A 23,422-nucleotide genomic window follows, 5' to 3' on the forward strand; every position below is an offset into this window, starting at 1 on the left:
ACGCGCATGCGCAGTGCAGAGAGCGGTGTGTGTTGTGCCGTGAGGGGGCTGGCAGCAGGTAGCGGGTTGTTGGGGCCGGGGTGGCTTTGGGGTCGGTTCTGAGCCTTATAGTTTCCTCGTTCCTTGCTGGACAGGGGCTGTGAGGCCTCAGGGAGGCTTCAAATAGCCGTTCACACTCTTATTGGTCACTGAGGGGGGTGTGGAAGCGGAGGGCCCGGCTGTGGGGCCGAGCGGGGCTCTGTGGTGTTTGCTGCATGGGTAGGTGTTCATCCCTAGTGTCTGTGGTGATAAGGGGAGATACAGCACGTTACATTGGGTATGAGGAGGTTCATGTTGAGTGGGGAGGTGTTGGAACGGCTGCACAGAGAGGCTGTGGATGCCCCGTCCATCCCTGGTGCTATTCAAGGCACTTGGATGGGGTCCTGAGCAGCCTGAGCTGGTATTCAATGTGGAGGATATGGGGGATGGATTGAGGGAGCTGGAGAAAGGGAGATTCAAGGGTGACCTTATTGCTGTCTATAGCCCTCTAAAGGAAGGTTGTGGTGAGGTGGGGTCAGCTCTGCCCCCAGGTAACAGCTATAGAACAAGAGCTGACAGCCTCGAGTTGCACTAGGGGATGTTCAGGTTGGATATTAGGGTGGTAATGCATTGGTAGAGGCAGCACAGTTACTGTGGGAGTTACTGTGCCTTGAGGTGTTCTAGAACCATGTAGGTGTGTCAGAGAGGAACATGGTTTAATGGCCGTGGTGATGACGGAGTCTTTTCCAGCCTTAATGATTCTGTGATGCTATGACTTTATCCCTGAGTAATTGTTTTGGCTTCAGCTGATTGCTTGAGTTGTCATGCACGCTTCTCCCACGTCAGATTTATATGATAATATAAAATATGTGGTTTTAATCCCTTCAGCTCACACCATACTGGCCTCCCACTGGATCAAATATGCTGAGAGCCAAGGATGCTCTTCTATACCTGCAGTCCTGCCGTTGCATCTGCTCAGCGCAGCTTCCAGCCCACAGGCTCACATGGCGTTCAATGCACCGGCAGCCACTGCACCCTGAGTGGGCTGCCCTTGCTGAAAAGCAGCTGAAAGGCAAGAATCCAAAGGATTTAATCTGGCATACCCCAGAGGGGATCGACATCAAGCCCTTGTACTCCAAAAGGGACACAAAGGAGCTTCCTGAGGAACTGCCAGGGGTGAAACCTTTCACTCGAGGACCGTACCCAACCATGTACACATACAGGCCATGGACCATCCGCCAGTATGCTGGCTTCAGCACTGTGGAGGAGAGCAATAAGTTCTACAAGGACAACATAAAAGGTAAGACAGCTGTGCTGGGGAAAGATATCACCGAGCTAAGCAATGGGAAACATTCACATGAAAACTTATATGGCAAATGTGATCATTGCAGGTCTCTTCTCACTAGTGACAAGTGACAGGACGAGGGGAAATGGCCTCAATTTGCACCAGGGCAAGTTTAGGTTGGATATTAGGAAGAACTTCTTTACAGAAAGGGTAGTGAGGTACTGGAATAGGCTCCCCAGGGAGGTGGTTGAATCGCCATCCCTGGTTGTGTTTAAGAGCTGTTTGGATGTGGGGCTCAGGGATATGATTTATTGTAGGGTTTTTAGAGTTAGGGTACTGGTTAGGCTGCGGTTGGACTTGATGATCTTCAAGGTCTTTTCCAACCTGGGTAAATCTATTCTATGAAGCGCTGTGAGTTTTGATTTCTGACAGGTTCTTCCCAATGGTGCTGGATCACTTCTGAAACTCCCCTTAATTCATTTTGCTATTGAGATGGAAAGATGAACGTGTTAAATGCTATCTTTAGCTACTCTGACTTAACGCTGACAAAATTTGGCAGCATCCCAGGGTCCAAAGAGTAGAGAATTCATGGAACGCTTCACTCATTTTGTGAGCATGTAGAAGCTTGTAGAGACAAAAAAACTTGAGCTTTGTCAGTTAGGTTTATGAAATCAGTTCATTCTGTTGCTGTTTTGGTTTTCTATCTCATATCATAGAATCATAGAATTACCCAGGTTTTAAAAGACCTTGAAGATCATCAAGTCCAACCGCAGCCTAACCAGTACCCTAACTCTAACAACCCTACACTAAATCATATCCCTGAGCACCACATCCAAACAGCTCTTAAACACAACCAGGGATGGCGATTCAACCACCTCTCTGTTTAGCCTATTCCAGTACCTAACTACCCTTTCTGTAAAGAAGTTCTTCCTAATATCCAACCTAATGTGGCCTTATGTGGCTGAGATGGAAAGACTACAATATTTTTTGGTCAGCTGAGCTTTGCAAGTTGAAAATGACCATGTATTAGATGACTCTGGAGAAATCTGAACAGGAAGCAGCAACAAATGGTTTTACTGCACGAACCTGAGTGGTGAAAAATAAACTGAATAAAATTAGATCAGTCACAGAATGGCCCAGGTTGGAAGGGACCTCAAGGATCATGAGGGCCACCAACCTCCACACTGAATACCAGCCCAGGCTGCCCAGGGCCCCATCCAACCTGGCCTTGAACACCTCCAGGGATGGACGGGGCATCCACAGCCTCTCTGGGCAGCTGTTCCAGCACCTCACCACTCTCATAGTAAAGAACTTTCCCCTGACATCCAACCTAAATCTTCCCTCCTTCAACTTCAAACCATTTCCCCTTGTCCTACTATTATCCACCCTTTCAGAGAGCTGAGATCCAGTTCTAATGCAGCTGTTCAACACTTCTAAACCTTTTTTTCTTCTCTTTTTGTTTTCTTTTCTGCACTTAGCTGGCCAACAGGGGTTGTCTGTTGCTTTTGATTTAGCCACCCATCGTGGCTACGATTCAGATAATCCACGAGTCCGAGGGGACGTTGGAATGGCTGGAGTTGCCATTGATACGGTGGAAGACACCAAAATCCTTTTTGATGGAATTCCTTTAGAGAAAATGTCAGTTTCTATGACAATGAATGGAGCAGTCATCCCTGTGCTGGCAACATTCATTGTGACTGGGGAAGAACAGGGAGTGCCTCAGGCCAAGCTGACAGGGACAATCCAAAATGACATATTGAAGGAGTTCATGGTCCGAAATACATACATTTTCCCTCCAGAACCATCAATGAGGATTATTGCTGACATCTTCCAGTACACCTCAAAGGTATTTATTGTTTAAGTGTATGTACTTCATTTTTATACCTGGTTAACTATTAGGAAGAACTTCTTTACAGAAAGGGTAGTTAGGTACTGGAGTAGGCTCCCCAGGGAGGTGGTTGAATCGCCATCCCTGGTTGTGTTTAAGAGCCATTTGGACTTGGGGCTCAGGGATATGATTTAGTGTAGGGTCTTTAGAGTTAGGGTACTGGTTAGGCTGTGGTTGGACTTGATGATCTTCAAGGTCTTTTCCAACCTGGGTAATTCTATGATTCTATGATTCTGTTTATAAGTAGCAATGCAGAACAAAGCAGAGAACGGGAAGACCTGCCATAGTGAACAAAGATGCAATTGTAGAAGAAGGTGGGAAGACAAATCAAGACAAGTTATGGTCTCAAATCATTTGCAGACATTTATAAATGTTAGGATTAAGTAAATGCAAATCAAAATCAGATTCAGGCAAGCCTGAAAGGGTGTCAGGAAGCTTGGATACAAGGAGTAGAGAGGCTTTTTGTTGTACAAAGGGAGAAGCCACATAGTTAAGAAGCATTATTCAGCTGTAAGAGGAGCAAGGAGGCAGAAAATCTAAAGGCCTTGTGTTGTGATACAAAGCATAGAAAGCAGATAAGGAAAGGAGTGAAGCCCTGGGTTTATGCCCTGGAAATTCAGTTTCCTCCTCCCTTCTTACACTTTCTTTCTTTTATTTTTGCAGTACATGCCGAAATTTAATTCCATTTCAATCAGTGGATACCATATGCAAGAGGCAGGAGCTGATGCCATTCTGGAATTAGCTTATACTATAGCAGATGGCTTGGAATACTGCAGAACTGGACTGAAAGCCGGCCTTACCATTGATGAATTTGCACCAAGGTGAGCTAAATAATATACTCATATTTTTTGGTAAAGTCCCTGGAGTTTAATTTTAATCTTCATCAGAAGGGGAGGTTTAGGTTAGGTATTAGGAGGAAGTTTTTCCCCCAGAGGGTGGTGACGCACTGGCACAGGTTGCCCAAGGAGGCTGTGGATGCCCCATCCCTGCAGGCATTCAAGGCCAGGCTGGATGTGGCTCTGGGCAGCCTGGGCTGCTGGTTGGTGACCCTGCACACAGCAGGGGGTTGGAGCTGGATGAGCACTGTGGGCCTTTGCAACGCAGACCATTCTATGAATTATACCATGACTTTGTTACGTTCAGCGCACTTTTAGTATCACAGGTTTTATGGACTGAAGTTACAAATGTAAAGACTGATTAATCTACTTATTTTCTATCTGCATTAAGCAGATGTTGGATCTGGACTAAAGTTGTCAAAAGAAGGAGGGGCTTTACTTTAACTGGGGGCTTTACTGTAGCTCTTGTCATTTACTGAAATTAAGTTTTTAGATTGGTTTAATGTTTTATCCTGTTCCTCTTACTCCAGGCTTTCCTTCTTCTGGGGAATTGGCATGAACTTCTATATGGAAATAGCTAAACTTCGAGCAGGGAGGAAGCTATGGGCTCACTTGATAGAGAAAATGTTCAAGCCCAAAGATCCCAAATCTCTGCTGCTGAGAGCTCACTGTCAGACTTCAGGCTGGTCACTCACTGAGCAGGTTAGAAATTGTACTCTGTTTCCTATTTAAAACACGTTCTCATGTTTTACTTTGAATTAATTAAGCTATTTGTAACCCAACTAAATCTAAACTGGGCTTTGCTTTATTATTGTGACCAATTTACCTGTACATCAATAATTCTGGCTTGCTTTATTGATGAATCTCTTTGCCTGAAATACTGTTGAGTGATATATCAGTTTCATTGGATGTCTCCCATTGACTGCTTTCTTTTTCGGCTTTTGGTATGATTACAGTTCTTCTATTGGGAATCTTGCATTGATTTATGTTCAGCAGTATAAGTTAAATCAGTGCACCTCAGCCCTGTGGCAGAAGCTTTGATCTTTTGAGCTTTCCTTTTCCTTTCAGGATCCCTTTAACAATGTTATTCGCACTACAATTGAAGCAATGGCTGCAGTGTTTGGAGGCACCCAGTCTTTGCATACGAATTCATTTGATGAAGCTTTGGGTTTGCCTACAGTGAAGAGTGCTCGCATTGCTCGCAATACACAGATCATAATACAAGAGGAATCAGGGATTCCAAAGGTGGCAGATCCCTGGGGGGGATCTTACCTGATGGAGTGTCTCACCAATGATGTCTATGAGGCTGCTCTGAAGGTTGGTTTAAATGCTCTTTTCATAGAATCATAGAATTACCCAGGTTGGAAAAGACCTTGAAGATCATCAAGTCCAACTGCAGCCTAACCAGTACCCTAACTCTAACAACCCTACACTAAATCATATCCCTGAGCACCACATCCAAACGGCTCTTAAACACAACCAGGGATGGCGATTCAACCACCTCCCTGGGGAGCCTATTCCAGTACTTAACTACCCTTTCTGTAAAGAAGTGCTTCCTAATATCCAACCTTTTCTGTTTTGTAGGAAAATTTCAGCTATAGAATTTTTGAGAGATGACTGTTTTGTATCTTTTTAACTTCTCAGGGAGGAATTATTTAACATTTCAGCTTCAATGATTTTGTGTAGATGATCTTTATAATAAAGTACAGTGTTTGGATGGTCCTATGTGGAGCCAGGAGTTGATGGTCTTTTTAGAACTCACAATATTCTATGATTCTATGTCTCCTCATGTGTGTGTTACTCTGCTTCATATTTAGAAACTGGATGCTATTGCAAGCCAAGTTTTATTTTTTTTCTTCCAAATAATACATTTCATTTGCTAGTTATTAGTTGCAAATAAAAGGTGCAGCACAAGAGTAGCCTGACTAGTGGCAGTCCTGAATTAAATTGTCCAACTGTACATGGAGCTGTTGGAATGGATCCACTGAAGGGCCACAATGATGCTAAGAGGGCTGGAGCACTTCTCCTATATAGAAAGGCTGGGAAAGCTTGGTGTGTTCAGCCTGAAGATGATGGACATGGGGGACACCTCTCTGCAGCCTTCCAGTACTTGTAGCTTATAAGCAGGAGGGAGTCCAGCTTATTACATGGGCAGATAGTGATAGGACAAGGTGGAATGGTTTTAAACTAAAAGAGGGGAGATTTAGATGATCTGATCAATTATTTGGATGCAGTGAGAATTTGGATGGTAGTGCAACTGCAAAGCTCGTTTTGTGAACCTTACTAATCCTCTTTTTCTCAATCTTCTGCGCTTCAGCTAATTGAGGAGATTGAAGAAATGGGTGGAATGGCCAAAGCTGTTGCTGAAGGAATTCCCAAACTTCGTATTGAAGAGTGTGCAGCCCGAAGGCAAGCCAGGATTGACTCTGGTAGGGAGCAAGAAGGCAAAAGAAGGGATTTTTTTTTTCTTTCTTTTTGAGATAGTACATCTAAACTGCTGTTCCTGGGTGTAAAACTGTGGTGGCCAGCAGATGGCAGTGTTGAATGGTTGAATGCATCTGGCCAAGCGTCTCAGTTTCCTTGAGAAGAGCCTATTCTTCCTGAAGAGCAGAAAAATGCAGTTATTTCATATTAGGAGATGATGCAGTTCTTTATATATGTATAGATACATAATCACAATCAATGAGTGTTTGTGGAGGTGTGTGTTTATGTGCCAATATGTACATGTATACACACATGTATATCTGTAATAATACGTGTTTGTATGTATATATATATATATATATATATATATATATATATATATATATGTTTATTATCTCTATTCAGTTTTTCTAGTCTACAGGGATAACTTGAACAGGAAAGAAGTTGTACAAGCCTTTTTTAAGTATAAATTTGAAGCAGATTCTTGACTAAGACCAGTAAAGAACAATCCTAAGATGTTTCCTCTCCCGAGGTGAATTACTTTGTCCTGAAGAGAGGAGTAACACTATGAAGTTAGTGTTAGGTAGTGTTAACTGTGTTGATTGATCATGCATATAATCATCTCTTACAGCAAAATATGAGAAATGGACTTAAGTCCTTCTTATATTTCTTTAAAGTATTTGAAATGTTATAAAGCAAAGCACCGTATCTTATTACTTAAAATGTTCTCCTATAAATACTGTGTCTTTTCACACTAGTTTGCTCATATATTCTAAGTCTTTGGTGTTTCCACTGGAAATAGGTTCTGAAGTCATTGTTGGAGTGAACAAATATCAGCTAGAAAAAGAGGAGACAGTCGAAGTTCTGGCTATTGATAATTCTTCAGTCCGTAACAAGCAAATTGAGAAGATTAATAAGGTGGGAAATACCTTCTTAAAAATAAATCGCAGATAGAACTTGAGTAAATATTACAGAAAACGTGGCTTCCCAAAAACATGACCCTTAAATCACTTAGGATCCATTCTAGTCTTTAGTGGAGAAGGTGGATTTCAGTTCATTAATTTCAGTAGTCATTAATTTCAGTGCCATGTTTTACACTCAAAGCATGTAACATTTCTTCTCTACTTCAGGTGAAGGCCAGCAGAGACCCTGAAGCAGCTCAGCGATGCCTTGATGCTCTGACACAATGTGCAGCCACAGGTGAAGGCAATATCCTGGCTCTTGCAGTGGAAGCAGCACGTTCAAGGTATTAGGGATGAAGGTGAAAATCCGGCTGGTATCTAAAAACTGGTTGTTCATTTTCAGGGGGAAATTCTTTACTGTGAGAGTGGTGAGGTGCTGGAACAGCTGCCCAGAGAGGCTGTGGATGCCCCGTCCATCCCTGGAGGTGTTCAAGGCCAGGTTGGATGGGGCCCTGGGCAGCCTGGGCTGGTATCAATGTGGAGGTTGGTGGCCCTGCCTGTGGCAAATGGCGGTTGGAGCCTCATGATCCTTGAGGTCCCTTCCAACCCAAGCTATTCTATGATTCTGTAATTAATCTTTCAGCTACTCTTGGGAATGGTGTCAGTGAGGTTGGTCTCAAGGTCTTTTGGATTTTATTTTGGAGATGGAAGTAAATAAGGACTTGTGCATAGGACGTTGTAAGATAGGACTGTTACATTTTACAGTCTATTAAAGCTATGCATGAATATCTACTGAAAAACAAAGGGAATACAAAGTATCTCATCTGAATCGATGTTGTACACAGAAGTTGTGTTGTTTCAAGCTCTGAATCTTAGCAGTTTTAAGATACAACTACCTTTTTCTGCCACCCTGCCATTTCATAGGTCAGGGGGCTTGAGAAGTGTCTGAGATGTGAAAAGGGATGTGCACAATCTTAGCACGGTCTGTTGCTTCATCTTCCCCTGCACTAGAGCTTGGTGTGAAAACGTTTTTATCACTGAAGGAGAATAAGTTTCCTTAGACAAACAACAGTGTGAAAGATCTTCCTGAATAGAGCAGTCAGGCTTCTTTTAGAGCCCAGTGGAAGATGTCTCATTTTGTGTTTTTTTTTCACTTAAGATGCTTTTAAGGCTATTTTCTGCTTCAAAGTAAACATCAGGCATATGCATTAGAGATCTTGCTTACATGCTCAAGATAGAATTGGTGCTGTTTCTGCCATTTGATATTGATGTAGCTTTAGATTATAACTACTGTTAAGTTTGATGACTATGCTACACATGAGCCAGTGACAGTGCAGCAAAATAGCTGGGCAGCCACAGGAAGTAAAACACATCCCTGAGAGGTACAAAGGATCCAGTTGATACAGCAAAAATCCATCTCCTTTCCTCAGTATTTGGTTGTAGGCTCAATTGTTATTAAAACACAGCATTGTCTTTTGGGGACAGTTCTGCATGAGAGATTTTACATGGAAGGGTGGAATCCATTAAGCACAAGACTTGAAATGCTTTGCAACAGAAGCTGTTGTTTCATTTGTTTGTATGAGAAGGCAGCACAGCCTGGTTTGCTTCTGGCAATTGTGCTATAACAGTAAAATGTGTATCATTCCTAGCGTGCTCAGTGTCTCAAGTAGCAAACAAAGCTTGCCACTTGCATGGAATTGGATTTTCCCAGCTTCTTCTGCCTGTCAGTCAATAAAATAGCTATGCTGGAAGCAGATAAGAAGTACTAAAATATAAACAGCAAGGTCAAGGCAAACAAATTCCAGCAACAAGTTACGTTGCAGTCTGGTTTCATGTGTGCTCTTTTTCTTTTCTTAGTATTTGAGTCCAAATGTAGGATCCTGCAAGCTGAGCATTAAAATATTCCCTGTGGTATTTTGCCATGTAACAGCCCCAGGTGCCTCATCATATGTAAAGTCACTTCTCACATCAGTAGAACAGTATTTTCTTACAAATACTCTTCATGTTCCAGTAGTGAGATGCAAGTCAGATGTCCAGAGCTGCAGGTTGACAGGAGAAGTGAGTGTAACTGATTTTGCTCCTACAGCAAGGTGAATAGTTTAGGCTGCTGCCAGTTATTTCTGTATTCTGTTTCCATATAAGCTGATAGCATTAATACTTTGTTTCTGTATCTTAGGTGCACCGTTGGAGAAATAACAGATGCAATGAAGAAGGTGTTTGGGGAGCATAAAGCCAGTGACCGAATGGTGAGCGGAGCTTACCGACAGGAGTTTGGGGAGAGCGATGAAATCCTTCATGCTATCAACAGGTGAGAAGAGCTTTGCAGGAAGCCAAACACAGGTTCACATTAAGTGTACATGCTACTGTGCTTTAAAAAAGCCTTCCCTGTAACAAAACAGGCATTCCCATACCAGTAAGCCAGTAAGCAGGATAAAAAACAGTAAGTGCAATAGGACAAAAGTCAACAATTAATTGAACAGACACTGAGATGGCTTTTTAGTTGGAGGACTTTGTTGAAACAGATGAGGTAGCCTTAGGGTTAAAAAAGGAAGAGCTGAGAAACACTGTCTGAAATCCTCATATACTGGATTGCTTTGTCTGAAGACTGTGTGATAGTAATCTCTACAAATATTTCTAATTATTCCTATCTGTAAAACCTGCTGCTCACAAATCGTCCCTGCAGCTTCTTTCTTTATTGTTCCTAAAATTGTAAGGCTCAGATCTGCCTGGATATCAACATAAAACTTCCTGTCTGTGGTTGTTACTTAGTCATATCACTTGGGAGAAAACATCAGAAGATGGTAATATGTGTGAAAGCAGTGAGTATTTGTGCCTTTTGGCAGCTTCTGCCTTTGCTGTTGTTCTCCTAAGTGAAGAGACTGAATTGTTACAGTGGGCAGTGATGTAATATGGGCTGATGGGTGCAACTCCCTGCGTTTATGTGGTGTAGGGAACCTGCTTTGACGGGGGGTTGGACTCAATGATCTCTGGAGGTCCATTCCAACCCCTATGATTCTGTGATTCTGTTGAGTATTATACATTAAAAAGAAGACAATAGAGAGAAGAACTGTAAGACTTCATAAATAAATGCAGATACTACCTGGTTGGTATTTTCAGTGGTCCTTAGGAGCAGAGAAGGCAGGCCCAACTCCTCTAGATCCTCAAGCAGAAGATTGGTTAGTCTGCTTCTTGTGATATTCACTTTTAGGATGTGTGAGTGCTTTATTTATTGCTCTTACATGATGCATTTTCTTCTCCTAGCACAGTCTACTGAGACTGTTTAATTCTGTGCTGATAAATGCTTTGTCTTGAGTCATTCTTTTCCCCAGGCTAAACCAATGGATTCCTACAGTGACTAACCCAGTCAAGTCAGCATTTGGCTTGGAGATGCACCAGCTCCATCATTTAAAAGAACACTGAGAATAATATAATCAATATTAAAAAAGACTCTTTTTAGTAATGCTTCTGAGAATCAGTTGTCTTTGCTTCCTGCTCAAGGATTAGATAATGGCAGTATATGCATGAAGAGAGGTGAGGTGATGGATTAATCTTTGGGGTTGTGGTTACACAGTCACTTTTAATTCAACTGACATCTGAACTGCCACTAAACAAAAGGGAGGCACCGGAATAGAAAGCAGTATTTTTATCATTGCAAAGCAGAAAAGTAGTGATTTTCTTCAAAAAAGAATATTTTATTGTTCAGAATAGTAAGTACAAGAAATGGATTAGTAATCATATAAGATAAATGTTAGAACTGTGCCAACTACATAAGCAAACAATGATTTGGAAGATCATTTATTTGATGTACAGAACTTAAGCTGCAGTTGCTGCTTTTATTTTAGACTCGTGGAAATGCTTCTAGTGAATCACAGTGACTAACCATGAGATAATTGGTGTTTTCAATCAGAGTTACCAAGTTCATGGATCGCGAGGGGCGCAGGCCCCGTATACTGGTTGCAAAGATGGGCCAAGATGGCCACGACAGAGGAGCTAAAGTTATTGCTACGGGATTTGCAGACATTGGCTTTGATGTGGACATAGGTCCCCTCTTCCAGGTATGACTGACTCAGCAGTGTTTGATTCCATGTCTTTCAAACGTAGTGTTTTTCCCCTAATGTTCACTGAGCAACCAGGCTGGGGCTGTTAGTTGTCATATAATCCTCTTTCCATACAGACTCCTCGTGAAGTGGCCCAGCAGGCTGTTGATGCAGATGTACACTGTGTTGGTGTGAGCACACTTGCAGCAGGTCATAAAACTCTTGTGCCTGAACTCATCAAAGAACTGGATGCCCTTGGCCGCCCAGACATTCTTGTCATATGTGGAGGTGTCATCCCACCCCAGGTATGCATCAGTATCATTTCAACCTTTGCTAGTTTTAGCTATTTCTTAGTGACTCTGAATGTGAGAGATGTCATACAGTGCTGAAGGCTGCTGGGTGCCATCACCAGGTTCAGCACGGATCTGCAGGAAGGTCACAGAGTGCTGCCACATCTTGTTGGTAGAGCTTTCTGTACACCACATCCTGGTTTAACTTACATTGTTTGTTGGATGGAATATTAAGTTCTGCTGTGAGGAGAACAGCTTCAGGGAAGTGTTTTTCATGTTCTGTTAGTTTCAGTTACCAGCACCTTGCATGGTACTGGTACAGGCTAGCTCCCATCTGAAGAGAATTTGTGATGCTCAGTAATGGTTCTGAAGAGGCACAGTGACTAAGAGACATGGCTAATCAGAGCAGCTGTAGGCTGCACATTTCATTCCCTAGTTAGCTGCTCCTCATGTTCTCTGTCATCAAGCTTAGTCCCTCTCATTAACTATTTCTCCCAACCTTGCTGGATTCCCTCGCAATCAGATGTGTCTGTAACATCTTTAGGTTTGTCTTCTGTTTGGAGAGATTCAGAGTGATTTGACCATTTGACCTCTGATATCAGTCTGATCATAAACAAATAAGACCTTTCTTGTACATGCTTTTAATATTCCTTTATTCTTTCAGTTACTGGGTTTTTTTTTGCCGTTTCCCTTGGTGCTCTGTTGCCTCTCTCAGGGAGCTGATGCATATTTTCTCAGGCCCAGCACATACAGTCACTGTGAGTGTCAATTTTCTGTTGCACCGTTACATAAAAGATGTCACCTTTCTTTCTGGACAGGATTATGATTTCCTATATAAAGCCGGCGTTACCAATGTGTTTGGCCCAGGGACTCGCATTCCTAAAGCAGCAGTCCAAGTGTTGGATGATATTGAGAAATGCCTGGAGAAGAGGCAGCAATCCATGTAATGCTGAAGTGCAACACTACTCAACCAGCCTCAGATTAATCACTTTTGGAATGTAATCGTCAGCGAAGGATGACCAGCAACATTCCTTTGGTTCCAGTGCCTCGTGGTCTGGTGCTTTGTGCTTTCTAAGAAAGTTATAAATTCTCTGCTTGTTCTGTTTGAGGGTTATTTATGTATTAACCTACAAGAAAATCTTATCTCTGAAGCTATTAATTCAAGGAATCAAGGGAATTCAGTAGGTGGATTTGCTGTTGGTTTGGGTTTTTTTTTTTTCTTTTTTTAGATATACTGATAAATAAAATATCAGCTCAAGCTCTTTGGTTGACCACTTTTGCATACAGATAACCATTTGAATTTTGGAAGCCTGTATTTGGCAGGTGTTGGAGTCTTCAGGCAAAATCACTAAAGTTCAGCAGAGATGTGATTGACTTAATCAGCACTTCGATGTTAATGTTAATCAGACTCAACTCACTTGTGTGTAAGTAAATAAACAATAGTTTTTCTAAGTTTCTGGTTCATTTAATGAGATAATAATGTTGGGTCTTGCATAACCCATATAGGAGCAACTGCGTACTTCTAGCCTACATTACTTCTCCTATGTTTCACTGTTTCTCAGATAAATCATAGAATGGCCCACAGTGATCATCCAGCCCCAACCCCCTGCTGTGTGCAGGGTCACCAACCAGCAGCCCAGGCTGCCCAGAGCCACATCCAGCCTGGCCTTGAATGCCTGCAGGGATGGGGCATCCACAGCCTCCTTGGGCAACCTGTTACCATGTGTCACCACCCACTGGGTGAAAAACTTCCTAAACCTCCCCACTCTGTGGGATGTATCCCTGCCCACAGCAGCAGGCTGGAATTGGACGGGCTTCAAGGTCCCTTCCAATCCAAACCATTCAGTGATGCAGGAAAGCTGCTTTCTCAGCTGTAGTTATTTGGTAACGCTTTGTGTCCAGCCCTTGCTTCATTCTGATGGCTGCTACTGGCAGAGCCAAGGGTCCCCATATAGTCTGCATTAAAAAGTTACAAGCAGGAAAAAATATATATGTTTTAATTATAGCCGTTTCCCTGAATGTAAGTGCGACCAAAGGTGATGATGGTCTTGTTTAGCACATAGATCTATTTCCTCTAAAGTGGAAATTCTTGAAAAAAAGACAGCATTCTTCTTGTTGTGCATCTTAAAAACAGTAATTGGGGGCGGTTTGAAAAGTATATACTTACAGCTTAATATTTAATATGAGATATTCAGTAACAACTCTGTGTGCTGCATTCCTGCTTATTTGGACCCACGAGTTGAGTCAGAATCTTGACGTATGTTCTGTGAGCATCACTACGTGTCAGTGCATTGCAGCCCTCTGGCTCTCCACCTTTGCAGTGGAGGAGAGACGTAGGTTATCTCTCCCACTCCACATCATCGAGACAGAATTGTCCGCAGAGTTATCAGCGCTGAAGAAACAAACTCGCCAGCCCCAGCAGCACCGCAGCTGTTTGATTTCATGACGGAAGGTTTTGCTGAAGATGTAGTAAATAAAAGGGTTGTAGGCGGTTGAAGATTTGGCGAACAGACACGGCAGCAGCGTGATGATGGGCTGCAGGGAATCGCTGGAGTTAAATATGGACCAGAAGCTGGCTGCTGCGTACGGCGTCCACGCGCTCAGGAAACCAACTGAGATGAGCACGGCCATCTGAAAGGGAAACATGGCTTCAGTCCTCTGCCTGATCAGGGCAAGTGGCATGGGCTCATGTGAAATACCTGATGCTCTCACCTGGAGCAGTCACTCAGTCATTTAAAACACTTGGGCAGGACAGGACCTCCACTCCAACTACCGTGTGAATGGATTCATGAGTTACTCCAGCATGACTAGAAATCTCTATGTCCATAACAATCACAGGTATATCTGACTACAGATAGCTCGCATGGTACCTGCAGCATATAATCCTGACCATGCTCCTGAAATGGCAGAGTTTCCAGGAGCTTCCTGAAGGGGTCAGAGTATGGGTGGGGCTGTAACTACATCGCCATCTTTCACCGTTACTAGACAGATGCAACAAAGGGTCATGAGCAGACCATGTATGAACAGAAGCAGTTCCCTGGCCACCACAGACCCTTCCCCTCACTGGGATAACTCACCAACGTCAGCTTCTTCTCCAGTTTAGCTGCGTGAGGGATCCTGTTGATATTCTGGATCTCTTGGTATGCTTTATGAACCTTCCAGGCAATTCCCAAGTAACAAGCGACGATGGTCAGAGCAGGCAGGACTGTGCACAGGAAGAACATGCTCAGGATGAATGAAAAGCCATTGGAAGAGCTGTGGAATTTGCTCCAGGCTATTGTACAAGAGATGCCAAATGGCTCAGGGCCGTAGTAGCCCCAGCCTACCAAGGGCAGAATGGCCCAGAGCAAAGAGTAGAGCCAGATGAAAGTAATCAGGACGTGAACAGTGTTCTTAGAGATTTTGTTACCTGCAAGAAAGAAGAGAGCAAATCTACTTGAATCTCACCTCAGCCACAGTTTTTGCAAGTTCTCCAGTGTAAGGATGGTGGCTACAAGTATGCTGAGGTATCCATGGGTCAGGTGAGAGCCATGAGTGCAGCCCTCAGTGCCAGCCTACAGCTTGCTAAGTCATGCTGCTATACAGGGTTGAGTGTACTGCAGTCCCAGACATGGAACACCAGCACACAACTCAAGTTTCAGTACCTCTGCTTGCAGAGAAACGAGAAGATAGGGCAATCTGGCTCAGCAAATATTTGGGATCTCCATTCCCAACAACTAAGTTGTTCCATCGATATTACTTAGAAGTGAAAAGCCTCACTGCTTAGTAAGGAATTCAGCCAGATCCCTCTAGTTGAGGGATGGTAGAGGTTTGATATTGCAGTTAAAGTTGAGACAGTTACTGATCTGATATTCCACCCCATGTTCAGCAGAGTCCCTCTCTGAACATAATGACCCAAATGCATCATTATGAGGCTCCCAGAGACGCAGTGACTTACTGTTAGATTTGGATGAGTTGGTAACAAGGAATCGAATCACAGCCATGGCACACAGCGTCATCATGCTGCAGACACCAAAAAGGAAACCCATCAGGGCATAATATACACAGGACACATCTCCTCCCAGCCAGGCGTGGTTCCAGGCAGATGCAATGGCCAGCGGGTACATGCTGATGGCCATCCCAATATCCGCCACTGCCAGGTTGACTGTAAGCAGCTCCGGTGACTTCAGGAGGGAAGAGCGTTTCACTGCTGTAGCAAGGACAGCGGAATTTCCAAGGATTGTCAGGATGGCTGGAAGAGAAGAATCGGCATAGAATAATACCATGGACTTAGCACACCTATGAGGTGCAACTACACAAAGGATGTGACAAATGCAGTTGTTCGCCTGGGGCTGAAGGGTAGAAGGTGGATGGGATGTACTGGAAGACTCACCAGTCAGTCTATGGTCCTGCTATGGACTTGATAGAGCAAAGAGGGCTTTGCATTTCTTCCCGCAGCCTCTGGGTATGGGACCAGATGGCCTTTAAGGGTCCCTTCCAACTCAAATGATTCCATGATTCGGTGAGGTGCTGGCCAGCCTCACTGACTGGGAGGAATTTTGTCATATGAAAAGCAGCCCCTTCCCATCACCAGACGTCCACATTACTCCTCTCCCTGTTCCATGTGCTACGTTCCACTTCTTCACCCCTGGATTCAACCTTATGTAAGTAGCTCACACCTGTTCTCTTAGAGTACCTTGCATAGGTAGAATGGACCTATCCACCTCCATTGCTCTCTATAATACCCCTGGTTACTTTCTATGAGAAGAAGTTGTTTTGCCAGAGGCAAACTGGAGAGCCTGCTTTGCAGAAGTACCTGTTAGATATACATTATTCAGTGATGCCATAGGGCTTTAAAGTGTTCAGGACAACAGTGTCAAAAGTACATGCATCTAAACAACTCATTTTATCATATCTTATAAGTGAACGCTGCACTGGAGCAATGCTGTGATCAAAGGCTTTCCTGCAAAGGTGTCCTCTGAATTTAGAAGTGAAAGGATACAGGAACAGAGAGGGTGAGACACTGGCACAGGTTGACCAGTGAGGCTGTGGATGCCCCTCCCTGGAAGCACTCAAGGCCAGGTTGGATGGGGCTGGGAGCAACCTGGTCTTGAGGAAGGTGTCCCTACCTACAGCAGGGGTTTGGGACTGGATGGTCTTAAAGGTCCCTTCCAACCCAAACAATATCACAACAGCAGCAGCAGTAGCCAAAGGAGTTCCTTTCTTGCTGTCCCATCCCATTACTTGAGCTCTATATTTGGTCCTCGGTGAGAAAGCAGCTGACATCCCGGTTTGGTTTCTATTTAACCCTTTCACTGTTGTGCAGATGCTGATTTTTCCTATGATGAATTCTACTCTCTGCTGTCAGCATGACCGAGGGGACAGTGCATAGCAGCGCAAGGAGAGGTGTGAGATGTGAAACCCTAATGCCAGTGCTGCTGCCAAAATCCTTCCTTTCAACACACTAAAATACATATGCTGATCTTCCTGGGACTGCACACCTAACCCAGTCCAGCCCCTCTACAAATAAACAGCTGTACACAAACAGGGTCCATGCAACACAGCTGCCCTTCACGCACAAGGAAACCCTCCAAGGGTCACACCACACACTGCCCTCTCTGCTCGACCCTGCAGGACAGGCTGCCCCCTCCCTCACTGTGCAGGGCTGGGATGCCGCAGTAAGGGGCAGACAGTTTACTTTGAATACTTGTGATGCCACAGAGGCAAACCTGTGCTGGGAAGTCCTGAAAGCAAAGGATGGGGCAGCCCCTTTCTGTTCATTGCCAGGCTTCAAGCATAACAGGCTGCACAAGCAGAACTTACCAATGATCAGAAGAAAGACCCCAGCTCCATAGTCCACTACTGGATGCAGTTTGGAGATGTACTGCTCCTCCATCATCCCTTGTGGAAGCACGTGAAGGTTTTAAATTGAAGGTGAAGTGACCGTGGTGGCAAAGAGGCTCTTCCTTATGGCTCACCTGCTGCAGATGTGAGCCAGGCAGCTGGATGCTGCCAGGGCCAGGGAATTCTCTGCTATCTCCTCTCTCTCCCCCTCTTGTGTGGCAGAGGAGAAGGCTGGGGTGAGAGGAAGGCTCAGCCCCTGGGGACACAGCGAAAGCTCAGTGCAGCCAGTGGCACTGCACGCCCGCCTGCCTGGCAGACATCTCCCCTCCCACCCCTCCTCTCCCACCACTTGTCTTGTCAAGCAGCTTCACAATGCACATCCCTTGCGAGTGCCAAAAACAATTGTCATTCATCCATCAGCAGCCGTGGGAAATAAATCCAGGCTGAAAGATAGCGCAGGGGAAGGCAGATGAGGGTTTTTGCTTTGCAGTCTTATGGATGTGTAGGGGAAACTGGAGGCTGGGGTGGGGGGAATTAGGAGAGCTGTTTGCTGCAGGGTTCTGAAGGCTCACAGCTGCACCACTGAAGGCAGGATGTGCAGGGTGCTTACAGGGCTGGGCTGGTATGAAATGTGGAGGTTGGTGGCCCTGCATGGTACAGGAGGTTGGAGCTTCATGATCCTTGAGGTCCCTTCCAACCTGGGCTGTTCTTGCAGGTGGGCAAACCTGCAGGATGCTCTGTGCAGTGAGCACAGCTGCAGAGCAGTAGAACCGAGTGCTGCATCATCCCAGTGCCACTCTTCTGTTGTTACCGGGGAAGCAACCAGAGTAAAACCTCCCATCCAAATCTATGTTCTTCTTATAGTACCTGAGCCTAAAGTTATTATAACGCTCTCACCGTCATAAACGAGGCTGTTTTGCTCCAGGCTCCAAATAAGGTGCGTCTATTAGTGTACAATGCAGGCCTGGATTTTGGTGTGCTCAGCATACAGACCTGTAGTTGCAATGCTATTAACATGACTTTCAGCCCAAGCAGCATGCAGCCACCACGGTGAAGAGCTGATCTATTCTCAATTATTTAATTCCAGTTCATGGATGTGCTCAGCTGCATTAGCATCATGCTCTGCTTGGCCTATTTCACTCTGTCCAGACACAGGGAATTGTAAGATCTCCAAGCAACCTGAAACTTCCAAAATCCTTGGGAATCTCAGGGACTCTAAAAGCCCCAAGTTTGACCATAAAGCAAAACTGGCCATGCATGGAAATGCTGCCGCCTGGGTTTGCTGCATGTCTTTGTCCTCATCCCTTCTTGAAGTGTCCTGGGGTTCACACACAAGGGAACTCTGCCCTGAAAACTTCAGGGAGTTTGAAAAACTCTAAGGGCAAGTTTAGGTTGGATATTAGGAAGAACTTCTTTACAGAAAGGGTAGTTAGGTAGTGGAATAGGCTCCACAGGGAGGTGGTTGAATCGCCATCCCTGGATGCGTTTAAGAGCCGTTTGGATGTGGTACTCAGGGATATGATTTAGTGTAGGGTTGTTAGAGTTAGGGTTCTGGTTAGGCTGCGGTTGGACTCGATCATCTTTGAGGTCTTTTCCAACCTGGGTGATTCTATGATTCTATGATAAGTGCAAGGAGACGGGACAGTCCACCAGCTCTTCTCCAAAGCTCATGAAGCACATGCAATGATAGAAATTGCTGGGCTGATAGATCTCATCACAGAAGACACAAATGTTGTGAGCTTCCTGTCAAAACTGAGCTGCAGTAATGATGGAAAGGCAAAATGTATGGGTAGATAGCACTTAGATAACACTGTGTGGATATTTCCTGCTGGTTGAGATGGCATTTCATTTATTGTGAAACCCCGAACCTCACATCACACGGGGTAGGATTACATCAACAATTCAGTTATGAAATGGGTGAAAGAAAACCAATGATTAAAAACAGAAGAGTTGACTGATCCCAAACCCACAGCATCATTCATGTGCCGTTCAACAATAGCAAGTTGTACACAGTGTGTTTATTATCTTTCTGCACTTCAGATCCATCTGTATTCTCTGTTTACAACTGAAGCACAGTCAAACATTTCCATCTTGACATGCCCGGTTCTGGAGGATCACAGTTTAGAATCATTTAGTGAAACTTCTTCTCAATTTAAGGAAGCAGGCTTTAAATTAGGCAGATGGAAGAATAAAGTTGTCCCCTGATCAATGCATAAAGTTCATGTGACACTTTAAACCAAAAGACGAGCTCATAATGAAATCATTCTATGTAAATATCTATATTTATAGATATCTAAATATCTATGTAAGTTCTTATCATCAGTGTAAAGAAGTGTATGAGTTTCATAGGTAATAAGTAATCTCCATAGATACTGGAGACTGACCAGGAAGACCCAAGTTGCGGCTGTTATACCAATGAGTGTTTGACCCCATTTCACACTGTCACAGGAGGAAAATGGACTCCAAACCTGAAACCACGTTGTACATACAGAACTGAAAGCTGATTTAAACACATTTTGCATCACTCTTGTTCTTCCCTTTTAAGATTTGGCTACTGATATTCTGAGGTCAGAGTAAAGAGCAGATCGACATTAAATGAGTGACCGGTTATTGAAATATGAGGAAACAGAAATGTGCAATTCTGTGCTAACAGTATTAAATACAGCTTGGAACTGAAGCTAGAGACTCACAGCCATTAAACAACAACGCTGTCATTTGTTTGTGGCTCACAACCAGTTTGCTTTTGTGAAAAGGAGAGGGCAAGATGTGCAGCCATGAGTGAAGTCGTATGTGGAGTCACAGAGTCATAGGATGGCCTGGGTTGAAAAGGACCGCAATGCTCATCTCGTCCCAAACCTCTTGCTACATGCAGGGTCACCAACCACTAGAGTCAAGCTGTGCTGTGACCCTGCCACGACAAGCCAGCTCTCTCCAACAGGGCAATGGGCTGCCCTCTCAAGGACAGCACAGACATGCATATATCTGAACAATTCCCAGCTCTAAAATGAAAGGCACTAATTTCAGAGTCACTGCGAAAACAAGGCAAGGCAGAAACACTGCATGAGGTGAGAAGGGAAAGATAGTAATGAGAGATGAAAAGGTTAATTCGACATGCCAGCGTGAAGCTTATTGCAGTTGTTTCTGTGCAAGGTGTGATAAGATAGACACTAATACACTGCAAGTGGGCAGGAAATGGCACCAAAGGTGCTAACATGAAATGAAAACTTCTGTCAGGAAAAGAGAAGCCTGAATAACACTGCCTGTAGCGTGGAACTTGATGTAATGCAAGCCTGCTTGGATTTCATATGCTTTTTATGACTTTTGTTAGCAGGTACAGCATCTCGAGAACTGACACAGGACAGAAGAGGCTGTGGTGCTGATGGCCACAAATAGAGATGTCTGGCAGAGCATCACATGGGAGGGCAAACACAAGAGGACTCTTTAGAACACAGGTATGAGGGCAACAGAATACACCCAGTGCTGCCTCTAGTAGAGCCCATTTATTGCATTCTGCTTTTGTGCTGTGTGCTGCACCAGAGGAGAGAAAAGAGGGATTTGTTTTGAAGGGAGCTAGTTGTGTTTATTTAAAGGCAGTCGGAGGAAAGGTTGCTACAAGAGATCAAAGTAATTTTGACTACCTGCAAGAAAAGAGCTGAAATGTATACTGGGGCAGACATACAGGGGTGTAGGGCTCAAGGGTGCAATCAGGAACTCAACTACTTGGCACTACAGATGGGCTTGAAAGTCCTACTCCAACCCTGCTATTGCCACCCTGCCATTGCCTACAGCATGGCACTCATCAGGTTACTTCCTTCTTCTCTCTGCTTCTGATTTATCTCCTGAGACTGTGCATTAGTCAAGGTCTCACTGACCTCCTACTATTTCTGCTCAGGGTGTGGAAGCAATGCAGTGTTGACTTGTGCTTCTCAGCACCATTATAATGCAACAACAATAGTTTAAAGGAGGAGGCCAATTTTCTTTCATATTAGGATTTGGCTAATTTTCCTGTTCCTAATTTCTAAAAGGACCCACACTGGGAATTCAGAAATGCTGGGATTACAAGTTATTGTTTAGAGAGGAAAATAGCTGAGAGACTGAATGCCGTAAAAGCCGTAGTGAAAACTGTAAGTGGAAATACACGGAGATGCTTCTATTGGATGGAAAAGAACGGGATCCTTGTTCAGTCTAAAACATGTTTAATAGAGAAAGAGGGCAGAAAGACTGAGAAACAAAGACACAACGGAGACAAATGATGATACCAAATTCTGATTATGTGGAACCGGGGAAGACAAAACTTCTACAACAAGCTCTGGTGGCACCAAGAGGACCATTCAAAACGACCTTGTTAAAGACAGCCATGGACACAGTTGCCTGCTGATGCATCCCGCTGCTAAGGCAACTTCCCCAGCTTTATCTTCTTGTGAAAGATACTGCTTGGCTGAGTGAGTTCAAGGGATGGCACCCGAAGCTTCATCTCAAGACCCTCTGTCGCCTTGGGGCTCTTTATCAAGTCCACAACCTCATGTTCAGGTCTTCTTCTCAGCCTTCAAAATATTACCTCACCCTTAAGACGCTGGTTCAGATTATTCTGTAGTAGACCATGCTTAAAAACAACAACAACAACTGTAATAATTTCTGCACTCAATTACACTGAAAAACCAGAGATAAACCTAGCCTGGGAAAAAGAACCAAACCAGCTTTGTGGTGGGTGGGGGCTGTGGGGAGCGCTGGGTTCATTTCCTTGCCTTGCCACAGCCTTCCTCTTGGCTGTTTGGCAAGTGATTAAATTCTTCTGTGCCTCATGCCCCCAAATGGCTATGGATGTCAATAAAGATTTCTTCTTGTCTGTACCCATCAAAACGCTTGCACATAGGTGGAGCATCCCTCATCCCTCCCCAGAAGCATTTTCTATTCAGTCTGTGTTGCAAACTTGCTTGTTTGTTTGTTTGTTTGTAGGCCCCGTTTCCTCATTAGAAGAGAATTTCTCTATTCTTTCAGAAGGGAAAATTCTAGGCCATCATTTATGTAAAAAACCCTGACCACAGCAATGTAACACACAGTCCATGAGGTAAGTCAAGAGCCATAATTAAGATGCTTTCTTTACTCATCGTTTCAGCGATCCTGACTTGTTTTTACTTTACTGTGTGGAGCTGACAGGAGAATATTAGTTTGGTTTAGCCTGTAATGGAATATATGTAAATATCCAACTGTCTATCATATGTACTTATAACCCTAACATTAGAAACAAGGTTTATTTAAACCTCCTGCTAAACATATTAGAATCTCTGTCCATCACATGTCCTTCATTGATTTGATAACCTTAACATTAGAAGCAGATTTCAGCTAAACACAACCACTTAAAAGTCTCAGATTGTGTCCAAACTCATCTCCCAGACCTTGACTAGACTCAGTGGTGAAAGGGAGGAGCTCTGGATGGAGATGCATGTAATCTGAAGAAGGACAGATGCTGCTTGCAAGTGCCCTGAACAACATAAGCTGCTGCTTTGTTGCCACAGAGGATTGTACGCACCTGTAAGGCTCTGCCAGTGGGCAACACCATGTTCTCTTGGGCATTCCAAGCACAATAGAGCAATTGTTCCCAGAAACTGAAAAGGAAGATTGAAGCAGTGGGGTGAGTAAAAGTATTGCAAAAGAACCCACAATGCCACAAAAGAAAACTAATGCTTAAACCCTCACATTTACTCTCCACAGTTTTCACTTGCCCCAAAATCTACAGTGTTCTTTTATGGTACTTATTATTGGTGATGAGCACTGTGGGCCTTTGCAACCCAGGCCATTCTATGAATTATACCATGAATTTATTACTTTCAGCGCACTTTTAGTATCATGAGTTTTATTGACTTTAACTATACATATTTGCTTTTATGAATCTTAGAAATTACACATAGAAAATAAGTA

The 23,422-nt window shown here is 43.9% G+C and overlaps 2 protein-coding genes across 3 annotated transcripts; one reads left to right on the plus strand and one right to left on the minus strand.

Moving 5' to 3' along the window:
- Window positions 1–12: 12 nt before the first annotated feature.
- On the plus strand, window positions 13–13,132 carry MMUT (methylmalonyl-CoA mutase). 2 transcript variants are annotated; one of them, XM_015859900.3, is made up of 13 exons: window positions 13–258; window positions 907–1,318; window positions 2,782–3,149; window positions 3,855–4,012; window positions 4,558–4,729; window positions 5,096–5,344; window positions 6,345–6,456; window positions 7,254–7,369; window positions 7,582–7,697; window positions 9,530–9,661; window positions 11,261–11,408; window positions 11,528–11,695; window positions 12,499–13,132. In XM_015859900.3, exons 2-13 carry the CDS (start codon window positions 940–942, stop codon window positions 12,625–12,627), a joined length of 2,247 nt encoding a protein of 748 aa, XP_015715386.2. In that variant the 5' UTR covers window positions 13–258; window positions 907–939; the 3' UTR covers window positions 12,628–13,132. The 2 variants fall into 2 exon arrangements, with proteins under 2 accessions (XP_015715386.2, XP_015715385.2); XM_015859899.2 differs by having other exon boundaries at window positions 13–58.
- Window positions 13,133–13,827: 695 nt separating this feature from the next.
- LOC107312452 (opsin-5-like) lies at window positions 13,828–17,796 on the minus strand. Its single transcript, XM_015859905.3, has 4 exons — window positions 17,483–17,796; window positions 15,618–15,911; window positions 14,758–15,089; window positions 13,828–14,311 (listed from the first exon to the last, which is right to left on the minus strand). Exons 1-4 carry the CDS (start codon window positions 17,556–17,558, stop codon window positions 13,964–13,966), a joined length of 1,050 nt encoding a protein of 349 aa, XP_015715391.2. The 5' UTR covers window positions 17,559–17,796; the 3' UTR covers window positions 13,828–13,963.
- Between the last annotated feature and the right edge of the window lie 5,626 nt (window positions 17,797–23,422).

The sequence above is a fragment of the Coturnix japonica genome, chromosome 3, assembly GCF_054131305.1.
Source record: "Coturnix japonica strain WE chromosome 3, WE-NBRP24, whole genome shotgun sequence".
NCBI lineage: Eukaryota > Metazoa > Chordata > Aves > Galliformes > Phasianidae > Coturnix > Coturnix japonica.